This window comes from Caenorhabditis elegans, chromosome X (assembly GCF_000002985.6).
Source record: "Caenorhabditis elegans chromosome X".
In the NCBI taxonomy this organism is placed as follows: Eukaryota; Metazoa; Nematoda; class Chromadorea; order Rhabditida; family Rhabditidae; genus Caenorhabditis; species Caenorhabditis elegans.
The window spans coordinates 7,458,269-7,477,398 of NC_003284.9; the positions used below are offsets into that span (position 1 = coordinate 7,458,269).

General features: G+C 37.0%; 2 protein-coding genes and 18 non-coding genes across 24 annotated transcripts; 10 read left to right on the plus strand and 10 right to left on the minus strand.

Moving 5' to 3' along the window:
- Positions 1-13: 13 nt before the first annotated feature.
- Positions 14-5,468, minus strand: sox-2 (the record flags this gene model as incomplete). 2 transcript variants are annotated; one of them, NM_171725.9, is made up of 5 exons in its annotated part: positions 2,067-2,280; positions 1,925-1,988; positions 1,358-1,483; positions 1,182-1,286; positions 14-1,129 (listed from the first exon to the last, which is right to left on the minus strand). In NM_171725.9, the coding sequence occupies exons 1-5, from the start codon at positions 2,240-2,242 to the stop codon at positions 749-751; spliced, it is 852 nt and encodes a 283-aa protein (NP_741836.1). In that variant the 5' UTR covers positions 2,243-2,280. The 2 variants fall into 2 exon arrangements, with proteins under 2 accessions (NP_741836.1, NP_001379596.1); NM_001392801.1 differs by lacking the exons at positions 1,925-1,988; positions 2,067-2,280 and adding an exon at positions 5,215-5,468 and having other exon boundaries at positions 749-1,129.
- K08A8.9 lies at positions 2,340-2,466 on the minus strand. Its single transcript, NR_071489.1, has one exon. It is a non-coding gene; the product is annotated as an Unclassified non-coding RNA K08A8.9 (non-coding RNA).
- Positions 2,360-2,486, plus strand: K08A8.5. The gene has a single exon (NR_071490.1). It is a non-coding gene; the product is annotated as an Unclassified non-coding RNA K08A8.5 (non-coding RNA).
- K08A8.14 lies at positions 2,529-2,656 on the minus strand. The gene has a single exon (NR_071491.1). It is a non-coding gene; the product is annotated as an Unclassified non-coding RNA K08A8.14 (non-coding RNA).
- K08A8.13 lies at positions 4,459-4,601 on the plus strand. Its single transcript, NR_071492.1, has one exon. It is a non-coding gene; the product is annotated as an Unclassified non-coding RNA K08A8.13 (non-coding RNA).
- On the minus strand, positions 4,581-4,719 carry K08A8.18. The gene has a single exon (NR_071493.1). It is a non-coding gene; the product is annotated as an Unclassified non-coding RNA K08A8.18 (non-coding RNA).
- A 20-nt stretch (positions 5,469-5,488) lies between the features above and the next one.
- Positions 5,489-5,937, minus strand: K08A8.23. Its single transcript, NR_071494.1, has one exon. It is a non-coding gene; the product is annotated as an Unclassified non-coding RNA K08A8.23 (non-coding RNA).
- K08A8.26 lies at positions 5,512-5,707 on the plus strand. The gene has a single exon (NR_071495.1). It is a non-coding gene; the product is annotated as an Unclassified non-coding RNA K08A8.26 (non-coding RNA).
- A 143-nt stretch (positions 5,938-6,080) lies between the features above and the next one.
- K08A8.29 lies at positions 6,081-6,205 on the minus strand. Its single transcript, NR_071496.1, has one exon. It is a non-coding gene; the product is annotated as an Unclassified non-coding RNA K08A8.29 (non-coding RNA).
- Positions 6,206-6,924: 719 nt separating this feature from the next.
- On the minus strand, positions 6,925-16,750 carry coh-1 (the record flags this gene model as incomplete). 4 transcript variants are annotated; one of them, NM_076861.8, is made up of 9 exons in its annotated part: positions 6,925-8,223; positions 9,830-9,934; positions 10,827-11,027; positions 12,824-12,964; positions 13,013-13,145; positions 14,452-15,020; positions 16,023-16,172; positions 16,364-16,543; positions 16,600-16,750. In NM_076861.8, the coding sequence occupies 9 exons, from the start codon at positions 16,741-16,743 to the stop codon at positions 8,053-8,055; spliced, it is 1,794 nt and encodes a 597-aa protein (NP_509262.2). The 4 variants fall into 4 exon arrangements, with proteins under 4 accessions (NP_509262.2, NP_001309700.1, NP_001309701.1 ...); NM_001322622.4 differs by lacking the exons at positions 13,013-13,145; positions 14,452-15,020; positions 16,023-16,172; positions 16,364-16,543; positions 16,600-16,750 and having other exon boundaries at positions 8,053-8,223; positions 12,824-12,841; NM_001322623.4 differs by lacking the exons at positions 12,824-12,964; positions 13,013-13,145; positions 14,452-15,020; ... (1 more) ...; positions 16,364-16,543; positions 16,600-16,750 and having other exon boundaries at positions 8,053-8,223; positions 10,827-10,964.
- Positions 8,356-8,567, plus strand: K08A8.25. The gene has a single exon (NR_071497.1). It is a non-coding gene; the product is annotated as an Unclassified non-coding RNA K08A8.25 (non-coding RNA).
- K08A8.10 lies at positions 8,884-9,028 on the minus strand. Its single transcript, NR_071498.1, has one exon. It is a non-coding gene; the product is annotated as an Unclassified non-coding RNA K08A8.10 (non-coding RNA).
- K08A8.12 lies at positions 9,100-9,295 on the plus strand. Its single transcript, NR_071499.1, has one exon. It is a non-coding gene; the product is annotated as an Unclassified non-coding RNA K08A8.12 (non-coding RNA).
- On the minus strand, positions 9,365-9,501 carry K08A8.17. The gene has a single exon (NR_071500.1). It is a non-coding gene; the product is annotated as an Unclassified non-coding RNA K08A8.17 (non-coding RNA).
- Positions 9,369-9,505, plus strand: K08A8.19. The gene has a single exon (NR_071501.1). It is a non-coding gene; the product is annotated as an Unclassified non-coding RNA K08A8.19 (non-coding RNA).
- K08A8.7 lies at positions 9,578-9,791 on the plus strand. Its single transcript, NR_071502.1, has one exon. It is a non-coding gene; the product is annotated as an Unclassified non-coding RNA K08A8.7 (non-coding RNA).
- On the plus strand, positions 10,028-10,154 carry K08A8.11. Its single transcript, NR_071503.1, has one exon. It is a non-coding gene; the product is annotated as an Unclassified non-coding RNA K08A8.11 (non-coding RNA).
- Positions 11,349-11,497, plus strand: K08A8.15. The gene has a single exon (NR_071504.1). It is a non-coding gene; the product is annotated as an Unclassified non-coding RNA K08A8.15 (non-coding RNA).
- Positions 11,372-11,520, minus strand: K08A8.27. Its single transcript, NR_071505.1, has one exon. It is a non-coding gene; the product is annotated as an Unclassified non-coding RNA K08A8.27 (non-coding RNA).
- On the plus strand, positions 11,666-11,811 carry K08A8.30. Its single transcript, NR_071506.1, has one exon. It is a non-coding gene; the product is annotated as an Unclassified non-coding RNA K08A8.30 (non-coding RNA).
- Positions 16,751-19,130: the final 2,380 nt, after the last annotated feature.

The window sequence follows — 19,130 nt, forward strand, 5'->3', positions numbered from 1 at the left end:
TACAGATCTAAGCTTGGGTGTCAACATTTTATGGATAAATTAAAAATTTGTAAACTTATATGATGGTATCAACATCTAAATTTTAGAACATGGTATTTCAGAATGCAAAACTGAAATATGAGGTCCTCAGAAATGAGTTGGGACGCATCTAAATAGGTTTCTAAGCGCGAATAATTATTGGAGTTTCAAGAAAGAAATATACAATAAAACTGAAGGTGATGAGAGTTAGGAGCAATAAATTGGTTGCATGGATTAAAAAACTGGGGAAACGTGGAAAATGACGGCTGACACAAGTGGCATCAAATAATGGGTAAGAGAGCAAACAAAAATCGAAGAACAGTGAGAATTATCAAGAATCAGGACGGAGAAAATGAATTCCGATAAACCACAAAAACTGACATAGGAAACAAATATACGAAACATATTGATTAGAATTTCAAAAACAGTCAAATACCAAGTCAGTGTTGTGTTGGCAAAATTTTAAAGGGAGAAAAAATGGGGAAGTGAAACAACCTCTGGGCACGTATCACCCTACACGGGACATTGAATTTTTTGTGAGAGAAATGGGAATAAGAGGTAAAAAGTCATTTAGCAATGCACATCTCTGAAACTGCCTCAGATTTTGATTTTGGAATTGAAAAAGCTCAGATGTTTCAAAAGTCAAAAACCGTTTTGAAAAAAATTAATGGAGTATTGAAATTTGTACCAAAAAAACTAATTGAAGGTCAATTTCTTTCGAGAAGTGTGTTTAAGAGGTAACATGGGATTGGGAAAGAGCATTTTGAATGTTTTGAGCATGAGTCAATTCAATACTGTACGGATACATCATCTGATCCTTTGTGTGGTCGTAGTAAGCACGAAACTGACTGGAGTCAACGGTGCCGACTGTAGAATCACTGCCAACCGGCGAGCTCTCTGATTTTGGTGTCAGGTAGCTGCCAGCAAAATTTGTGCTCATCGGAGATGGCTGGAACTGCGAAGGCGACGAGTTGTCAGTTGGGACCGAATGCACTGGGTATGTCAACGAGAATGGAATTTGATCCATTACAGTTGTTGTGGGGTACGGAGCAAACCGAAACTGATCAATATACTGATTTGTCGCATTCCAGTTGGTTGTTAACGTCGGATACTGAAACATGAAAATAGATATATGAAGTATTCAATATCGAAGGAAAACTTACAGATGGCGTTTTTGTGTCCAAATTTCCAAATGGAATTGGTGCTCCATTTTTCTTATTAATTGACTTTGTCTTCCTTCTCGGTCTGTATTTGTAGTCTGGGTGTTCCTGAAGAGAACAAATTGTGATGGCACTATTCAATAAGCTTAGTATCAGGCGACCCAGATTCCCCAACTAACCTTCATATGAATGGCGCGTAGTCGTTTCGCTTCATCGATGAATGGTCTTTTTTCTTGTTCACTGAGCATTTTCCATTCTGTCCCAAGACGTTTGCTGATTTCAGAATTGTGCATTTTTGGATTTTCCTAGAATAATGAAAGTGTAATATAATATGTAAGATACGTGAAATGCAGTTTGCTTTCAAGCTGTTCGAAATGTTGAAATTTAGGCGAACACAGGTAATATGACTAAAACTTTCTGTGAATAGAACCTAAATACTTATTTTCTCCAGATTTTCAATGCAATATGAGAAAAATAATTTTAAATGTAGAGGATTAACTCAAGTGAGTTAAGGGATCAGAGACTCTAAACGAGAAAACGATGTGCATATATTAGAAGATTCTCCAGACATAAGTGAATCAAGAAGGTCACGAATCGAATCGTTGACGCAAACTGTGTCTTACTAATTAGGAATGCAATAGAAGAGTGTGGGAAATGATTGATTTAGTGTGAAAGTAAACTATATCAGATACAATTTTAAAAAGTCAGGAATTAACAGTAGGTTAGAAAATGAAAGAAAAATTTACCAGAGCCATTTTCTTCCGCTGTCCTCTGCTCCAAACCATAAATGCATTCATTGGCCTTTTCACTCTGAAACGGAAACAATAGATGAATAGAACAATGTTTCGATGTTAACACTTCCACAGAAGAGCCACCTGAATATCTTACCTGTCGTCATTCTTCTTTCCGTCTTTTCCTGTTGAATCAGGGCTATCGGGCCCATTTGACAAATCATCTGGCATTGACTGCGGGAGAAGATTTGTTGAAGATGTTGGTGGCATGTGAAATCCAAACGACCAACCCGAGTAGTCCTGCATTTTTGCTGAATCCGGATCCATCATCATCTTGTTAAACAACAATGATATGACACGTCGACCGGACACTGCAAAAGACAACCAATATGAAATACAATAGAATTTTGAACGGGAATCGCGCAAGAGAAGGAGGTAGAAAAGACAGGAGAAAGAAGAAGGGAAGATGGGGAAGAGGTTCACGAGATTGGGCGCCGACGAGAGGTGCACAGACAACTGTGGGTGGGCGGGTCTAACACCGCTTGGCCAATCATCGCGCGCCTTCCAGGGCGTGGCTTATTCTCTCTGTCCCTCGTTACCAAAACTCTCTGTATGATGATGATGATGCCGACGCAATGTCCTGGCGGGACCTATTTCACATGATGATGACAACGTTTCTCTCAATCCGTCGCTTCTCCACCAGCAGCAGAAACGGCGACGTTGATGATTCGGAAGACGTCGACGAATAAAGTAAACTATGTGCAGGTGACCGTGTACAGAACAACACCTCGGGAATAGCAATAGGAAGTAAGAGATGGTGGTATTACTATACACTTTTCAATTTCACACATTATTGGATTCTAAAGTTCTTGTATGTATCGCAGAGAAGAACACCTGCTACGGCGGATACAGCCAGTTATAGCTTTAGAATCAATCGGAAAATACTTAGAGGCGGCAAAAAACTCTGATTGTTCAAAACTACAGTTTGTGCATTTGTGCTTTAATTCAAAATTGAAGTCAAATCTGAAAATGTCAATATCGCAAATTGAATATTTAATTTATAAACTTGATTTCTCGAAAAAAGCAACTAACCTATTTTTCTTCAAGCACTCATTAAAAACGACTGCTCATAATCTGAGGTTTCTATTCACAAAGCGCTGGAGACTGAGTCTCGGAATCTATTCAACACTTGTCTATTCATTCAACATTTCGGGCGGCTAATTTGGGAAACGACACTTCTCTGTTTAATCAAATCATATTGTTCCTGGTGTTGTTTTTCAGAGTTATGGATCTACTAAAACTGGAGAAAAAATTGAAAAAAAAACATGAGACCCGCAAGTATACGGTAACTTTGATAGCTAATCAATGTTAAACTATGAAAAATCCAACCTGATAAAATCTCGATTTTCAATAATAGCTGGTTGATTAACAATAGATAACTGATGAGAGGAGAAATTTCAATACAATGATAACATCAGTAGGGAGGTGGTAGAGGAAGATTTGTTAACAAGCTATATTCACATCCAAGGTGGCAAGGTATACCTTTCCTTTCAAGACGCCGTTCTAATCCGACAAAATGAAGCGAGCGATACGAGCATCTGTGGTTTTCGAGAAGATAATCCCTTAGTTATTGGCAAGCTTCTTGTTGATTGCGAAAAGCTGAGACAGACATTAAAGGAAATGATGGCAGTGACGGCTCTTCAGAGGTACGGGTCACAAGGTACGAAAAACCAGAACCTAGTTGACGAGGTGGTTGTAAAATAGCATTAGGGGCCGCCTAACCTATATCCTATAATGGCAGGAGAGCATCTTACAAATCCGTATCAAATTATTTCAGTACAATACAAAAAATTTAATTTATTTCTTGTTGTCAAGGAAATCAGGGAAATAGATTTTGGAAGTTTATTGTAGATGAAGCAAAAAAAGCGAGCATTTCTCGATGGAGCAAAAACCTCGGGACAGCAAGAGAGAGCAAGCAAGCACACATTGGAAAGCACTCTCACATACACATAGCTACAGTATCCGGGAGAGAAAAAAACGACGAAGGCTTGTTTCGCTAGTTTTGCTGCTTTTGCTGGTCATGAGAGGAAGAAAAGAGATGGCACAGAGTTTTGGTTTTGGTTTGGTTGTAAAAATACTGGGAAGAAAACGGAGAGAGCGAAGTAAGCAGGAAGACGTGAGAATTCAAAAAACAGTGTTGACAGGACGCTTTTTTTTAAGTATCAGAAATAAAAAAGAAATAGAGAAATTTTGATTATCGGTCATTTTTCAAAGAGTTCCCAATTTCCTATTCCAACTTTGGCTTATCAAAAATGCATCGTCAATATTGTGAGATGAATCTATAATCAATCTAGCTTACGCCTGAATGACGGATATGGGAAAATGATGAGAAGTTGAAAAGTGGGACTTCATATTATTTAATATATATGACGAAGATGATCGTTTGCACGAGCAATTGAGTTAAGGAGGTTTGATGGTTAGCAAAAAACGGGAGTAGTCGAGGAGGAGACATTAGGCAAGAAAAAAGGGGGAGGGTAGTTTATACAGTGAAAGAGGACGAAAACGATCTTTTTAGGATCTATTGGGCACCCGAAGGTCGAAACGATCAAGGTGTGTGCGTTGCGTAGTGCGCGACCGCCGGGACGGCTTCTCGACTTCAGGCGTGACTCCTTGATGCACGCACGACTGTAGACAGTGGCGCACAAATTACTCAGAACCAAGTGTCCAAAACTTAAACTACCAGGTTAGAGAGTAAGCCCTTCTTAGTTACTCCGAGGTCTCCACACGAAATGACACCTTATTTTGAAGCCGTCGGATCGTTTATTTGTTTTAGAGACGAATTATAAGGTCGTATAATTGAGGATGCGCCTCATGGAAGAGTGGTAGAGGAAACGATAATCGGTTACGAACGCTGTGGTTAGAAGATGGGAGAGAGTCGGAGGAAATTGAGAAAGTTTTAACACAGACACGAAAAATGGCAGAAGAATTTTCGCTGAATCACCTGCCAAATACTGTTGTTCAGACAACATGGAATTGATTTGTTTTGTGATGAAAGTTGAAAATACGAGCCTAAGAAAACTGACAACACCCAAACAGTTACAAAAACAGAAAATGAAACAGATTTCTCAAGTTTCCAGAAAACTGCACTTGATATATCATTTTTGAAAACAGAAAACCGACGTAAGCAATATTTCCCTCCTAATCTTTTGAATAATAATCTTGTCATACGAAAGTGGGTAAGTCTTGAAAGTGATACGTGATATTTCGGAGATGAAAACAGAGAAATGTGTTGGCAGACGACTTACCTGGAGTAAAACATCATCTTTCTCGATTTGATCACACAGGCATCGATGAAAAAGGGAGCCATGACGCGGCAGATTTAGTTTCAACAAATATATCAGTTTTGTTGTACGTCATGAGAATAGTAGAATAGAACCAGGAGCGGTTGACTACGTTTATGGCATGTTTTATAGTAAATTGTGAGTTTTCATATATTTATTTGTAAAAACCGAGCAGAGGAATATATGACGACGAGGAGGTCTTCAGCCGGCAGCATTGTGGTCGTCTTGGGGCCGTCTTCTGTGTCGTCGTCGTCGAGTCTCCCCCAATCATTACAGCGCATTGTTTCTTTTCAATCCACCGCTCCATTCCTCCTATTCAGTCTTTTGTATTCGTGTTGAAAGGGCGTACGCGGGCGCACACAGAGACACAATTCTCATACACATACATACTGGCTTAGCTCTCTTTCCTCTCTTGATTTCATCCGTCTACACAGAGCTCCCGGCTCAACTCTTTCAGTTATCTAGCTTATTAGCCGTCTTCCAACTTCCCACTTACTATTGACTGATTTTGGCATAACGGCATGGAGATTGAATAAACGGGAAGAAAAATGATATACAGTGTTCGGACTACATCCGGCGACACAGATGTACTGGTTTTGTATATTATTGCTTATTTTGCCGTCTAGCATCCGGCTAGCTAATTAGCATGGTTTATTATCATTCAAACATCGATCGATTTCGATTACAGTCTGACATCCCATATCATTCTCGTTATTTTTTACGTTCTCAGCCTATTGTCATGTAAGTTTGAATCATTGTGATGTTAAATCAACTGATGGGAAACCCACGTCGTTGACTATAGGTCAAAATCAAGCTTTTCGGTGAGTTTCGAAGGGGTTTTACTCGTTTCCGAAACTATACACCCTATGTACATGTGTCGAGAAGCGATGTGGGAAAATATTTGTTCACACCGTAACGAATAAGACACGGACAACGGTAGGTGTGCACGCGTGAGGTGCGCATAGTGTCGATCACAAGCCATCGGGTTCCTACCCCCTCTCTCTCTCTCCCACGCTCTCTTCCATTTTCTCGTTCTCTTTCTTATTTTCAGAGCGAGAGGATCGGATTACTGTAGTTGGCGCCAGCCAAGTGAGAGAAAACGCCGCCGATGAAGCGGGAAAACGACGGAAACGCAGATTGAGACCGCGCCGCTCGTCGTGGTTGGTCGCCGCTGCTTGGCGACCACACAGCAGTTGATGATGATATCAGAAAGCAGTTTGCACACGCCCCAGATTTCTACCGTAGTCTTTGTCAAAGATTGTGGCGGTCTACAAACTGTGAGCAATGCTATTGCTTTTGAGATTAGTAACTAACCTTACAATTTCAAAAATTAGAGCCTGAAGTTGTGTGATGATATTTTCAATAAGATCGATAAGTTTTTAAAGGTAGCTTACGGCCGGCCAGTGAAGAAATTTAAAAAACGTATTATTCTGAAACAAAAATATCATAATATGATTTTAGAATTGTTTTATTTCAAGCCACTTTATCTCAAGCACTGCCGAATGTGTAAACCCAACTACTAAAATGTGCACAATTAGAACTTAAAACAGAAAGAAATAACGCTATTTGATCGCTTTAGTCATTTCAGATCCAATGATTTCTAATCAAAAGGAAATGGTTTTTAATCATTTCCGATTTGAGCTTTTCAATGATTTTCACATGTGTCATATAATTCCCTATTGATTTTTATTAACACACTTAATACTTATAAATTTTACACAAGAACATAACAGTAGGCCGTAAAGCGCATTATCATCCGTATTGATGATGAGTAGCAGTTCTGGTAGTGATCTCACAATTTCTTGTTGACAATAACCGAACTGTACCAATTTTGGCGGGAAACATGTAATAAGATATAGTGGGGGGAGGGAGAGAAGTTGTAAAAAAGTGGAGTGGCTTTTCAAGAAGGGAATGATAAATTTTCAGAGATTGTTGGCAATAAAAAGTTTTCTAACATAAAGCATAAATTAAATAATGGGAGGTTGATTAAAAATATTATGTAGACTACAAGTGGAAATAATGAATTCTATGACATATAAATATCCGGTATAGGAGAATAAATGTTGAGGAACAAAGTTGTTTTCAGAACAACACCTCTTAATTAAATACAATAAATTATTTTTAAAAATGTCAAGAAGAGAAAATGAGTACTTTGATACTTTAAAAATGTAACTGCACTCTTGGTTACGTACAGTCGTCGTAACGACTGTAGTTGACATTTCAGAAAGAATTAATTGGGATATCAATGGATGAATGGCGAGAGCAATGTGTGAAAAATTGAGAGAAAATGCAAATGAGCATCAATTGAATAGGAAGAAGACTGTGATAAGACACCATTCGAATGGATGATATCAGTGAGATCTGCAATACTAGTGGACAGTGCAGAGGGCTCATGGCTCATATAGGTACAAGAAAACGAGGTGAGAAAGCAGGGTGGCGGGATCGGCGAGAACTTTGAAAGGTGAGACATACACCTTTATTCTCCCCCTTCAACTACCGCCTCCTGTACAACTCTCGTTTCCTCGAACCTCTCGACCATGGCGCGTACTGTTTCGACCTCCTCGAACGTGAAGAAGAAGAAGAAACTTAGGGAAGAAAGAAAACAAGTGAAACATAGGTAAACTAAAAGATGAGGATAGTGAAAAAGTGTGGGAGGTAGAAATAAGAAATAAGATAGGAGGGGAGAGGAAAAGAGTAGGAAACTTGTTCTGTAATATATGCAAAACGATATCGTGGGTAGGGGAGGTGATTCAATAGTTTTTGGTTGTTGGGATAAGAGACACTAGTGTAATTTTATGCAAATTAGATCGTGTTGATGTTGATATTGGGCCCGGCCTTAATCATAATGTCTCCGTATGGCTCCTTCTGTTCGATATCGATGCACTGATTCTTTTTCAGACACAGAAGAGAGTAGAACTTGGCGGCAGCCACCTTTCGACTTGTTCCCTTCTTCAACATTTCATCCAGTTCAACCTGAAAAATTAAATGAAAAATCATTCCATTCCGTGTAAATTTATATTGGATTTCATACAGCCATATTGCATATTCATGCTTGCCAGTTTTTTAGCCGTTTCCAAACCAAACTGATAATCAGCACACCTATTCATAACGCTAAAAACGCCGACGTATAGGTTTCCCGTATTCACGTATGCGCATATGCTAAGTGATGCCCACGGTGAAGCATTGTTAGTTCGGCGGGTTTCCGCTACCAACGTTGCCATCAACTAGCTTAAGCATTTTTCAGAGGATGAGTAGAAAAAAGATTGAGGGATGAGAAGGGGAGAGTTATGCAATAGCTAGGTTGGGGATTTGCAGCGAACACCGTAAGGTGGCAACATATGGCAACTACCGTCTCAACAGTCTGTTGTCACACATACTTAACATTATGCTTGCGTTGCGTAAAAACATAATTTATTACTTTCCGACACTTGAGAACTGTGTAAAACCTTATGCTCCATTCCTGAGCTACTATTTGTGAATCATGGCACTTTCACTTTTCTAATCTCGGGGACCCATTTTTTGTATATGAATAATCTTTGCCGAAAGCTTATTTGCACTAGTGCAATCAGCCAAAAACAAAAAAAAGTTGCAACAATTGCCAAATTACTAGTCGGACAATTTGAAGGATACTATGTATGTACTTGTGGCGTCGATGTACCTACTCGAGAAAAAATACGATGAAGAAAAGAGGTGCAATGACCTCCAAGACCAAAAAGGGCATCAAGGGGTTATAATGGCACCCTCATTCTTTTTACCTTTCCAATGGTGTCTAACCATCCGAGTCAACAATCTCAACAAAGGCCACGAGTTGGAATTAATATACTAACTAATTTTTGTGATCGGGACCTTATTAATAGCATAGCCAAAAAATCCTTGTTGTTGATCTTTAAAATAATAACCTCCTTCTTTCATGTTGATGTGAAATTTGAAATGGTATGAAGTGTGAAGAAGTGCCGCGAGACACTTACAGAGTTCAAGCGGATTTATCATCCACCTCCGGATTGGCTGGAGGACTGTCCGGTGGAGAAAGTGACTAAGAGGTCTTCTTGACCACCACTAATCTTTTCGAAACATGAAGCACCAGCACCAGCAGCAGCAGTGTCTCCGACGCCTTCTCCATCTTGGACAAGACAATTTCTCATGTACCTACTTCATATGCAGTTATGTGTCCTTGTCAGTAGTGCTATTGCGTCCACTTCACCACACATCATATGTTCACACTTCACACGACCGACGACGTCCCGAGAAATGCCCTCCCCACTACATCTCCACAAATTTTGGAAAACCACGATTGAAACAGTTGAAGGACTTGAAATTCGGGATATTCGAAATCGAAAGCAAGTGTTAGAGAGGGCATGGGGATCGAAACTTTCAAATGTGGTTTTAGGAGGCAGGCGCCATCATCATGAATCGGTGATGTGATGGATGGGAACATGAACACCTATGATTACGAAAAAGAGACAAATTTCAAGGGCGACAAGGGAAAAGGGCTGGGCTTAGTTGCCAAACATTTTGAGCTACTGAGAACACGCAATTTATCAGTTTCACTATTTTCAGATAATCTGTAATTTTTGCCCACCTGTCCATTTTGATTTTCCAATTTAGTCGCAATGTTCTGCAACAACGCGTGAGTTCTCTTTGACCAGCGGTTATCCTCGTCAGTCTCTGGCTCTTCTTTCTCTTCCTGAAAAAATATGATAAAAATCAAATACTTGTGTTTTTTCTGCATATCAATAAGTTCGTCATTGTCGGCGACAATGAACAGCGGCAAATGACAAAGACATTGGACCGGGAGAGGTTCTTGAGGTCGGACATTCTCATGGACCACATTTTCTTTTGTTACCGGTTGTTTGCACTAACACGCGACAACCCATAGTATCTCAATGGAATGCATGTTTGTGTGTATTTTTTTTTCGGCGGGTTCAAAAGTACGTATTAATGTCATGATAGGGGGGGAGGGTGGATAAAGTTCATAGACATTCATCCAATCAATCTTTTTGGATTAGCATCTAGACGAGGATTATAAAATTATAAGAATTTTGATAGAACTTATTTTTATAGAATGGGCTTTGCTACAGAAAAGTAATCTTTGAGATAAATAAATTTAATTTTGGGGGAGGGTGTAATTTGAAACATCACAATTTGTAAATTTACGAGAAGAGTAACGGTCCGGAATATTTCGAACGTAGAGACCCAAGATGTGCTTACAACTTTCATAAAGAAACTTTTTTAAAATTGTTCACAAAATGTTTTATGGAGGTTAAAAATATCGAAAAAAAAGGCGTAAAAGTGCCTTAATGAACAAAACAATGTGAGATAAATTACCAAAATATGCACTAAAAGATCATTATTCAAAAAAGTCAACGTGCCCAAAGTTGAAGATTTTAGCTAAAATTAACTCATTTTCGAAATTTCGAACCGCCTGAAAAATTTATAAACAGAGCGGAGTTTCATTGCTCGTTTACTTGAGAATATTTCAATGAAATACGTTCAAAAAACCCAAAACAGTTACTCCTTCTTTTAGAATTTTCAATATAAGCATTTCAGAAACAATGCTTTTCAGAATATTCACTTACATCACGCTTCTTGCGCTTCTCACTTGGAGACATCTCCTCATCTTCGACCATCGGGGCAAACGGTGACAATGGGTTACGCTGTGGTACATCATCGTCGACCATGTTGATATCATCCATCGATTGTGGCATATCCATCATATCCAGTTGATCAAAGTCGAGTGGTGGAACCTCGTCAAAGTCGTCGACATACGATGAATCGTCCTGAAATTGCCTATGTATACTTCTAATGTAGAGGTTGATATTAAAATTTATTTGTAATGCTTCCCGTTATTCATTCATTTTCTTTAAAATCTACTCGGATGTGCTAAGCAGATCAGATTACAGTCGACTTTCAAACGCGTCAGTGGGCACGGCGGCGCAATACCAGTCAACTTTCCCGCCAAAAACTGTGTCACCACTTTGCACTTGACACCGTCAAGTCAATATGTAGATCTTTCGTCGTTGCTGAGAGAAGATAATCCCATAGTGTTGCAGGCAGCCAGGTAGCCAGCAGCAGCCAGCTGGGACGAGGACTAGGCACAGGGGATGTTTCCATATGGGACTCGAGGACTCCTCAGAAACATATGTTCCGGTGCTCAAGTACTGGATTGACATACAATTAAGTGTTTAATCGTTTGGCACCCACTTTTAAATAGGCCGCTTTTATAAGGAACAATGACATACGGTAGATGTTCCGTCCACAATTATTATGACAGGGCTTATCTTTTTTCAAATTATCCTGCATTGCGGGGCCTTTTTTTTTGGAAAGAAATCATAAAACTTAATTTTCATCTCGTGTCTTCAATATTTAAACGTATTGATGAACGTCAGTTCACAGGTGAATGAGCACATCAACCTGTGCAGCATCTCAACCTCCTTGTTCTTTCTCATATTGTCCAATTTTATGACTAATGTCCGAGACTCATAAACCATGAGCCATTTCTATTCAAGCGTGCACATAGCCCAGCTTCTATTGTTCTACGTGGGGGTCGGATTGCGTAATACGTGTGTACATGTGCATAAAACAAAACTATAATTGCACTGATCGCCGTACAGTAATATCACACCTTTCCCGTCGGCACCCTATAGGACTAATGTATTTTTGGGATGGTGTGAATTACGTAAGGGAGTACTGCCGGATGGTGTGCGGTCAGTTCAATGGCGACTGTAAGAACACCGGCAGAAGAGACGCAACAGTTTTTGTTATTGAAACAAAATTGCGAAATGCTCATCTCAATTAATCCAAACTCTAGCCATTAGTTTTTTGTGTTTTATTAGCACATCACATGACTATCAGAGGGATCTTTTTGAAATAGTAATATGGTTAAAATCAAAATTTTGTTGTTAGTTTTGAAGAATAGTTTAAAAAAGTCTTATATGTGATAGTACTAAAAACCCTTTTTAATTGGGAATTTGAAAGTTCTTCCATAAAAGACCATCTATTTCTAAATTAATATTATCAGATAATCATAAATATTTGTTTAAAAAAACATTTCTGATTAAAGAAAAGTTTAGAATTTTGTCGTCGCCATGTTGTATTTTCTAACATTTTCTATTAAAACACATTTCTTCAAACTAACAATTATCTCTGTGACCGTGTAGCGTTTCCATGCTGTGTTAGTATATCATGGAACTATTAGAAAGATATTTTGAAATACTCTGAGCACGTTTAATTGTTTATCATTCTTACAATTAACGAAAAGACACAAACTAATTAATTCGTTTTGTAAACGTGATTTCAAGAGTTCCCTCAAATGATGATTTCAAGAGTTCCTTCAAAAAAATTAAAATATTTTTTCTATCCAAACAAATTCTAATGATTTTTCATGATACTTTAAGGTCCTAAAAAGATATTTCGAACATATTTTTGAAAACGCGAAGTTTTGGAATTTGAAAACTGTTAAATATTAACTCATGTTTTTTTTTCAAATATTTTCACTGTGGAGAGCTTCTTCAATAATTGCAATCTCAATCTACTTTTTTTGCATTTTCCTGAATGATTGTATTAATTTACAAACCTGAACATGCATATCCATTTCTTGTTGCTGCTGTTGCAGCTCTTCTTCTCCAATCTCACGAAGACCCAAAGCGTTTTTGATCCACTCGTTTTTCTCGTCAACGTCGTCGTGCTTGGTAACTACCAAATAACTCTGATATTTCTAAAAATAAAAATTATGCTTTTTCTATTATCTGATTAAATTTCATACTCGGATAAACTGTTTGTTCTTTGAGAATCCAATCATTCCAGGATTGTGGTGCATATACTCGGCGTGACTGCGTTTCTTTCCCATCATCAGCTTGCGCGACGGCGGGGCCAAATCAAGGCGAGTAAGAATATCGCTGGAAATTGAAAATATTGGTTGTACTTTGGATTTACCTGTTTTATCTATATAATAAAGTTGCTATCGGAATAACTTGTTCTGATGGCACAAAATAATTTTGAGAAGCATATCACGCTTTTGGTGTGTAATATGTATTTCATTGAAATTCAGAAGATAAGGTATTTACCATTCATCATGGGTAAACTGTATTTTTTAAATTAGATAAACTTAACAATCATAAACTAGCATAATAAACGGTTTTATGTAATTTTTCCCACATTGCGAAATCTATGACAATGGATAAAACCTCGGAATTATTGAAAAAATTGAATTTTAATTTTTAATTGCGTTATCACTAAATAATCTTTTCACAGCCAGCCAACAAATTTTGATACCAAAAATGTTACTTATTCGAGAGTTATTTGGCCTGAAGAGCTAGCTTAATATCCAGTTTAATGGAAACTTTTGCCGATAACAGATACTTCAGAATTTGAAAAAAAAAATGTTCTGTTAATTTTTTGTTGTCTAGATAATGCACGTTGAGCGTTTTTGAATAAATCATGAACAATAAATTTTCATCGTAAACCTAATAATGATTTGCTAACACTTCAACTAGCCATATATTCTCCATAACTGCGGCTTATCAATAAATTCTACATCCTGACTGGTATTTAAAAATAAGTGCCGCAGTTTCTATTAATACAGCATCCCTGTTTTATATCGAGAACCATCTCCATAGTTTGAATAATTTTATGACATTTTCATGCATTTTTGGATGTTTTCACACAAAATTACAAACGAATTTTAAATAAAATGTTTGTTCTGTAACAATATTTCACAATTATCATGAATTTTATTAAAAATATAAGCTTTTGTAGATAAATAGTAAAGCTCCCAATTTCAAAATAAACATTCAAAAACTAGTACTGCAGTCTCTAATAGTTCTCCTCGCTGAGGGTTCGCAAATTAGCAATACATGTCGCACTAATAAAGAAGATACGGTATCATGTACTCTGAGTCCGTACTGTTTAACACTTAAAAATATAAGAATCATTATCACATCAACTTTTGACATTGCTACTTCATATGTTTTGACAATTAGGCCCCTTGCTTGTAAAAAACAAATGTAACCTGATTGGATTCGCTTTTTTTACTTTGCATCTATTTGTGGCAATTTTGTAGCAAAACTAAAAATGACGTAGGACGCGAAAATTTTTTTGGTAATAATCAGCTAATTTTAAAATGGCATCACTTTAAACAACTCAACCCATTACTCTACATTGTATGTATTTTTACAATAAACGTTTTTTCTCATTCTCAAATACCTAAAATCAGCCATATTGCCCTTCATCTCTTCTCCAGTGATCATCTTGACATCATCAACACGGCGTTTCCTCATGTTTTGCTCTTTCTGCATTGCACGCTTCTGAGCTTGACGCTCATAATATGACTCGATAGTATCGTGTTCCATTGCGCTGACAGAGGTGGCAACCGACGGAGCAATAGACGGGGCTGGGCTCGGTGCACGGAAAGTGTTCGGAGTGTCAGAACGGAGTGGAGTTTCTCCACGCATCATTGTGTTGCCGGATTCGTAGTCCATGTCTTCCATGTGCATAGCATTGTTGTCAGTGAATCCAGAAGATCCTTGAACGTTGTGATCGTCATCATCCATGTCACCACCAGCAAAGTCTTCATCACCGAAAATTGCGTTTCCGGGGGCGTGTGCATCGTTCAAGAATGGAGTTGGCTCGCGTTCACGACCAAACAAGTTGTCACTTGTTGTGGCAGCATCACGTGCCAATTCCATCTCAAGATCCATTTTGTTAACATCTTCCATTAAACGGTAATAGTCCTCTGGTCCAACACCAGCAGCGATTTCTCCGAAGTCATCATCCTTAAAATGATAAAATTGGAGTTGAAATGCAACTAATGGGAAAAATTTTGCGATTTCAGATACAGAAAGATCACTTGGGGAGTGATCGTGCAACTCTAATTATAAACATTATTTAAAACATTTATACTTTTTAAATTTTAAAACAAGGTTGCAAATTTTTGAAATTTCAAAGTGGTGATGTCACTGTTAATTCAGAGTATAAAACTTGGCCGAGATATAAACTGATAAAAATGAGTGCACGATTTGTTTTGTGGCAATTATTTCGGTTTATCTTTTATTACATGAGCAAATGTCAGTGATCATCGAACATATGTGATATATATATACCGTATTTCTTCTATTAATATGGCTGCAATACTATTTTTCGATGGTCTTCCCGCTTGCATTACTAATAGGGAGTGCACGACTATTAGGGAGTGCAATACTAATTTTCAGAGCATTTTTCTGACTTTGAGCTTACTAGTTTTTTTCTGAAAAAGCTAATCTTATGTAAAAATTCAGAAAATTTGATTTTCATAAAAGTTCAAAAACTTCAATCTCGTAGAAATGTTGTAAAAAACTGTTGCAAAATAGGCAAAAAATGCTGTTGAAATCCTGAAATCAGCGATACGAGATTGCAATAAAAAAGAGTAAACGCAAGACTATTAGGAGTGCAAGACTAATAGGGAGTGCCATACTAATTTTCGGAAGGTCTCCGAGGGGCAATACTAATAGGGAGTGCAAGTCTAATAGGGAGGCCATATTAATAGAAGATATACGGTATATATTTTTTTTTTATTCAAAAAACATTTTTGTCAACTGAAAAAGCAACTGAATCCACGTTTGAGGTCAAACTGTTTCAAATAAATTTTTAAATTTTAAACTGAAGCTTCTTGACAATACTGCAAGAATGTTGGAGGACCTATATTGCAAACTTCTAGACGTTTGTTTATTTTTAGTTTCAAAACTTTTTGTAAAATGGAGTACAATAGTTTGTTGAACTCTATCAATTTTTTATCTTACCTCAAGAGGTTCTCCATAGTTGTAAGTGAACTTTTGAGGAATATCCTCTTTCAATGTGATATCGTCAAGACGGCTCTGGCAAATGGGCGCGTGATTGAGCTCCTCTTCGTCAAACTCTGGCAAAACATTGTCACCGAAATCTCCGTAGATCTTAAATGCAAATTAATTTAGTTTACGTTATTAATTTCACAGAGATTTATTCCACTTATTTCAAGAATCGGTAAGATGAGATTTGAGTTTAATATGCTTGCTATTAAATCTTGAAATTTCTAAATATCATTCACTTGGTGGTCTTAAGACTGGCTTCTATTTTTTACCTGTTAGAAAACTTTAAAACTTACGTCCTGGATGGAAAACGTAGGCAAAACTGGATTTGGCTGGTCCAGAGCACCGGAACGGAAAACAAGCTTGATTTTGAGGAATGCTTCGTTACAATCAGCAAGAAGATATTTTGTCTTTCTTGAATAAACTCTGCAGATTCCTAATAGCAAATGACCAGTGGTACGGAGTGCCAGTTTTTGCTGTAAAATAGAATATAAGGAACTTTCTCACAGTGAAAATAATTTTAATAACATACAGATGGTTGCATAATTTCGTTCACAGCTTCATCAACATCGGTCTCAAAAATTTGAGCTTTCGAAAGCTTTTTCTCCCAATGAGCGGCAAGCCACACTTTTGAAAGGGGACCTTTCTTCGACAAAACGAAGTCGGCATAAAACATGCTGAAAAATAAATTCAAATAGTAGTTTTTATACGGATTTCAGAGTAACAATTTGAGAAAAACTTCAAACATTTGCAGAAATTGCATTTTCATGAAGAGGAAATTATTAAAAAACGAACGCCGCGACGCAACCGCAACGCGAGCATTTAGCTGCGATGCAGATAGGGAAAGAGGGAGAGACAATGTGAGATGTAGAGGGTGTACAGAAAGATGTCCGAGAAGAGGACGTGTGCGCGGACGCGTCACTTATGGTGCAAATGCAGAATTCGATTGGATGACACATATTGTCTGGGATTGAATTTATACGTGGCTTGGTGGAGTGGAAAAATTATTTGAACTAAGTTTATACAACTAAAGAATAATGTTTCATGAAAAAAGTTACGCAAAAACTACAAACTACACGGATAAAGATGAACAAAATAAATATCAAAAGAAATGGCCATCTCAAAATTGGGGGAAGAAATCAAAATAAAAAGATAATATCATAGTATACGCTGACAGCATTTGAATTCATTTCATCATGCATTTCGAAAGCAATTTGTGTGATGAGCACAGTTTTTTTCGACACGAGTATAGTGCTCTAAAAATATAAAAACTATGACACTGATATTATCCGAGCTTCATGACACTGAAAAGCTAGAAACTTTTGCTGCTACGTGAAGACGCTAATGTCATTTTAAACTGAACAGCTACTTTTCGAAGTTATATTTCTTTTTTCACTAAACATTGGAAAATAGGTAAACTTCGGCAAGCTTTTTACAGAATACTTACACGAAAAGAAAATTTATCCTGAAACAAACCTTCGGTTTGACAATTCCTTTTTCAAGATTCGGCAACTTCAAAGTTTTATCTCCAGTTATAAGGCAAGAAGAAACATTTGAAATTTTAAGACTATCATATTTTTTCTTGAATGTGTACTCTTTTCATGTTCTTCTCGTTCATCCGTTTGTAAAATCATTTTATTTTTCAATATTAAAGATTCAAATTTTGTCACAAAATGTATTACCATTATACCAGTGAAGCAAAAATGTACCAGAATTTGCAACTGTATTTTTTTTAAATTGGAATCATACCGTAGCTACCCGTAGTGAAAACAAAAACTTATTAATTCTCAAAACCTTTTCTACTGAATTTTTGTAACGTTTTCTGAGCCATCAAAATTCAGAAGAGACGAGTTTTTTGTTCTATTTTGGAGTTTCGATAAAATGTTCATAACAAGTTTAGGATGCATTCTTCAAACAATTTTTTTCAAAATCATTTAGCAATTAAAACGAAAAAAGTTTTTCAGTTTTAGATTTGGATATGTTTCACCATAGTTCTACCAACTGTACCCGTCTGCTCTTCTTGTTGAAGACAAAAGGGCTCAGTCTTGGTAGTTTTAATGGCAGACCATTTCTTAAAACCCAATCAGTTCAATATCTGTTTGAAAGATCACATTTGTTTCTGATGTTATATACATTCAAAATGGCTCTATTTTTGTAGTGGAGCCCTACTTGAAATCTTCTTATAAAGACAAAATGTGTTCATATTGAATGAACCTTAAAAATTTATTAACTCGAAAATCATTTTTCATAACTAATGCAAGAGTTATCAGAACTGATAAATTTTTGACAATGAAATATCATTATTCTACACTTTTATTTGAAAAATCTTTGCTGCCTTTCATCTTTAATAAGAACGCTTTTTAATATGTTCTGATGTTCTGCGTTTTTTTTTGTGTTGAGTTCTTTAGTAATTAAAAAAATTAGAGTGAAACTTAAGAAGTAAAAAAAATTCTTCTTCAAGGTGGAGTATTAATTTTTATTTACCTAAATCTTTTTTTTTGAAAACACGGACTAAATTACCGAAATGTGGATAATGATGAGAGTATTTGAAGAATTTGTCGCTGCATGAAGGACATTTTGTCCAAATTCGAGATATTAACAAGTTTAAGATTGTTTTAAATTGTGAACAGCCATAAAAAATTAATTGAAACACTTTACAAAGTAAAAAGTTCAATATTTTGGTGTTAAGTTTCTAAATTAGAGATAAGACCGATGTTATAATTTCAGGTTTTGCTGCAAATGCTGCTATTTGTTTGCTTAAATATTTTCACATTCCCTCACAACAATTACATAGATAACTCGATCAGCAATTTCCCAATTTTCAATCATCAAAATATTATGTTTCCAATATAATTCTGCTCTCTGATTAATTTAAAATGTTCATTCATTCTTCTTTCCTCCATAAACAGTGTGGTTATTTATTTGTTTGAAATAGCCGCTTCGCGCCCACCCACTCCGTAACGTGAGTCATTCATTGTGGCAGCCCCGCCTCCCCGTGACTCAAATTTTGTATTTATTGCAATCTCATCAGCAACTTTTTTTGTTATGCCTTCATGTTTGGAC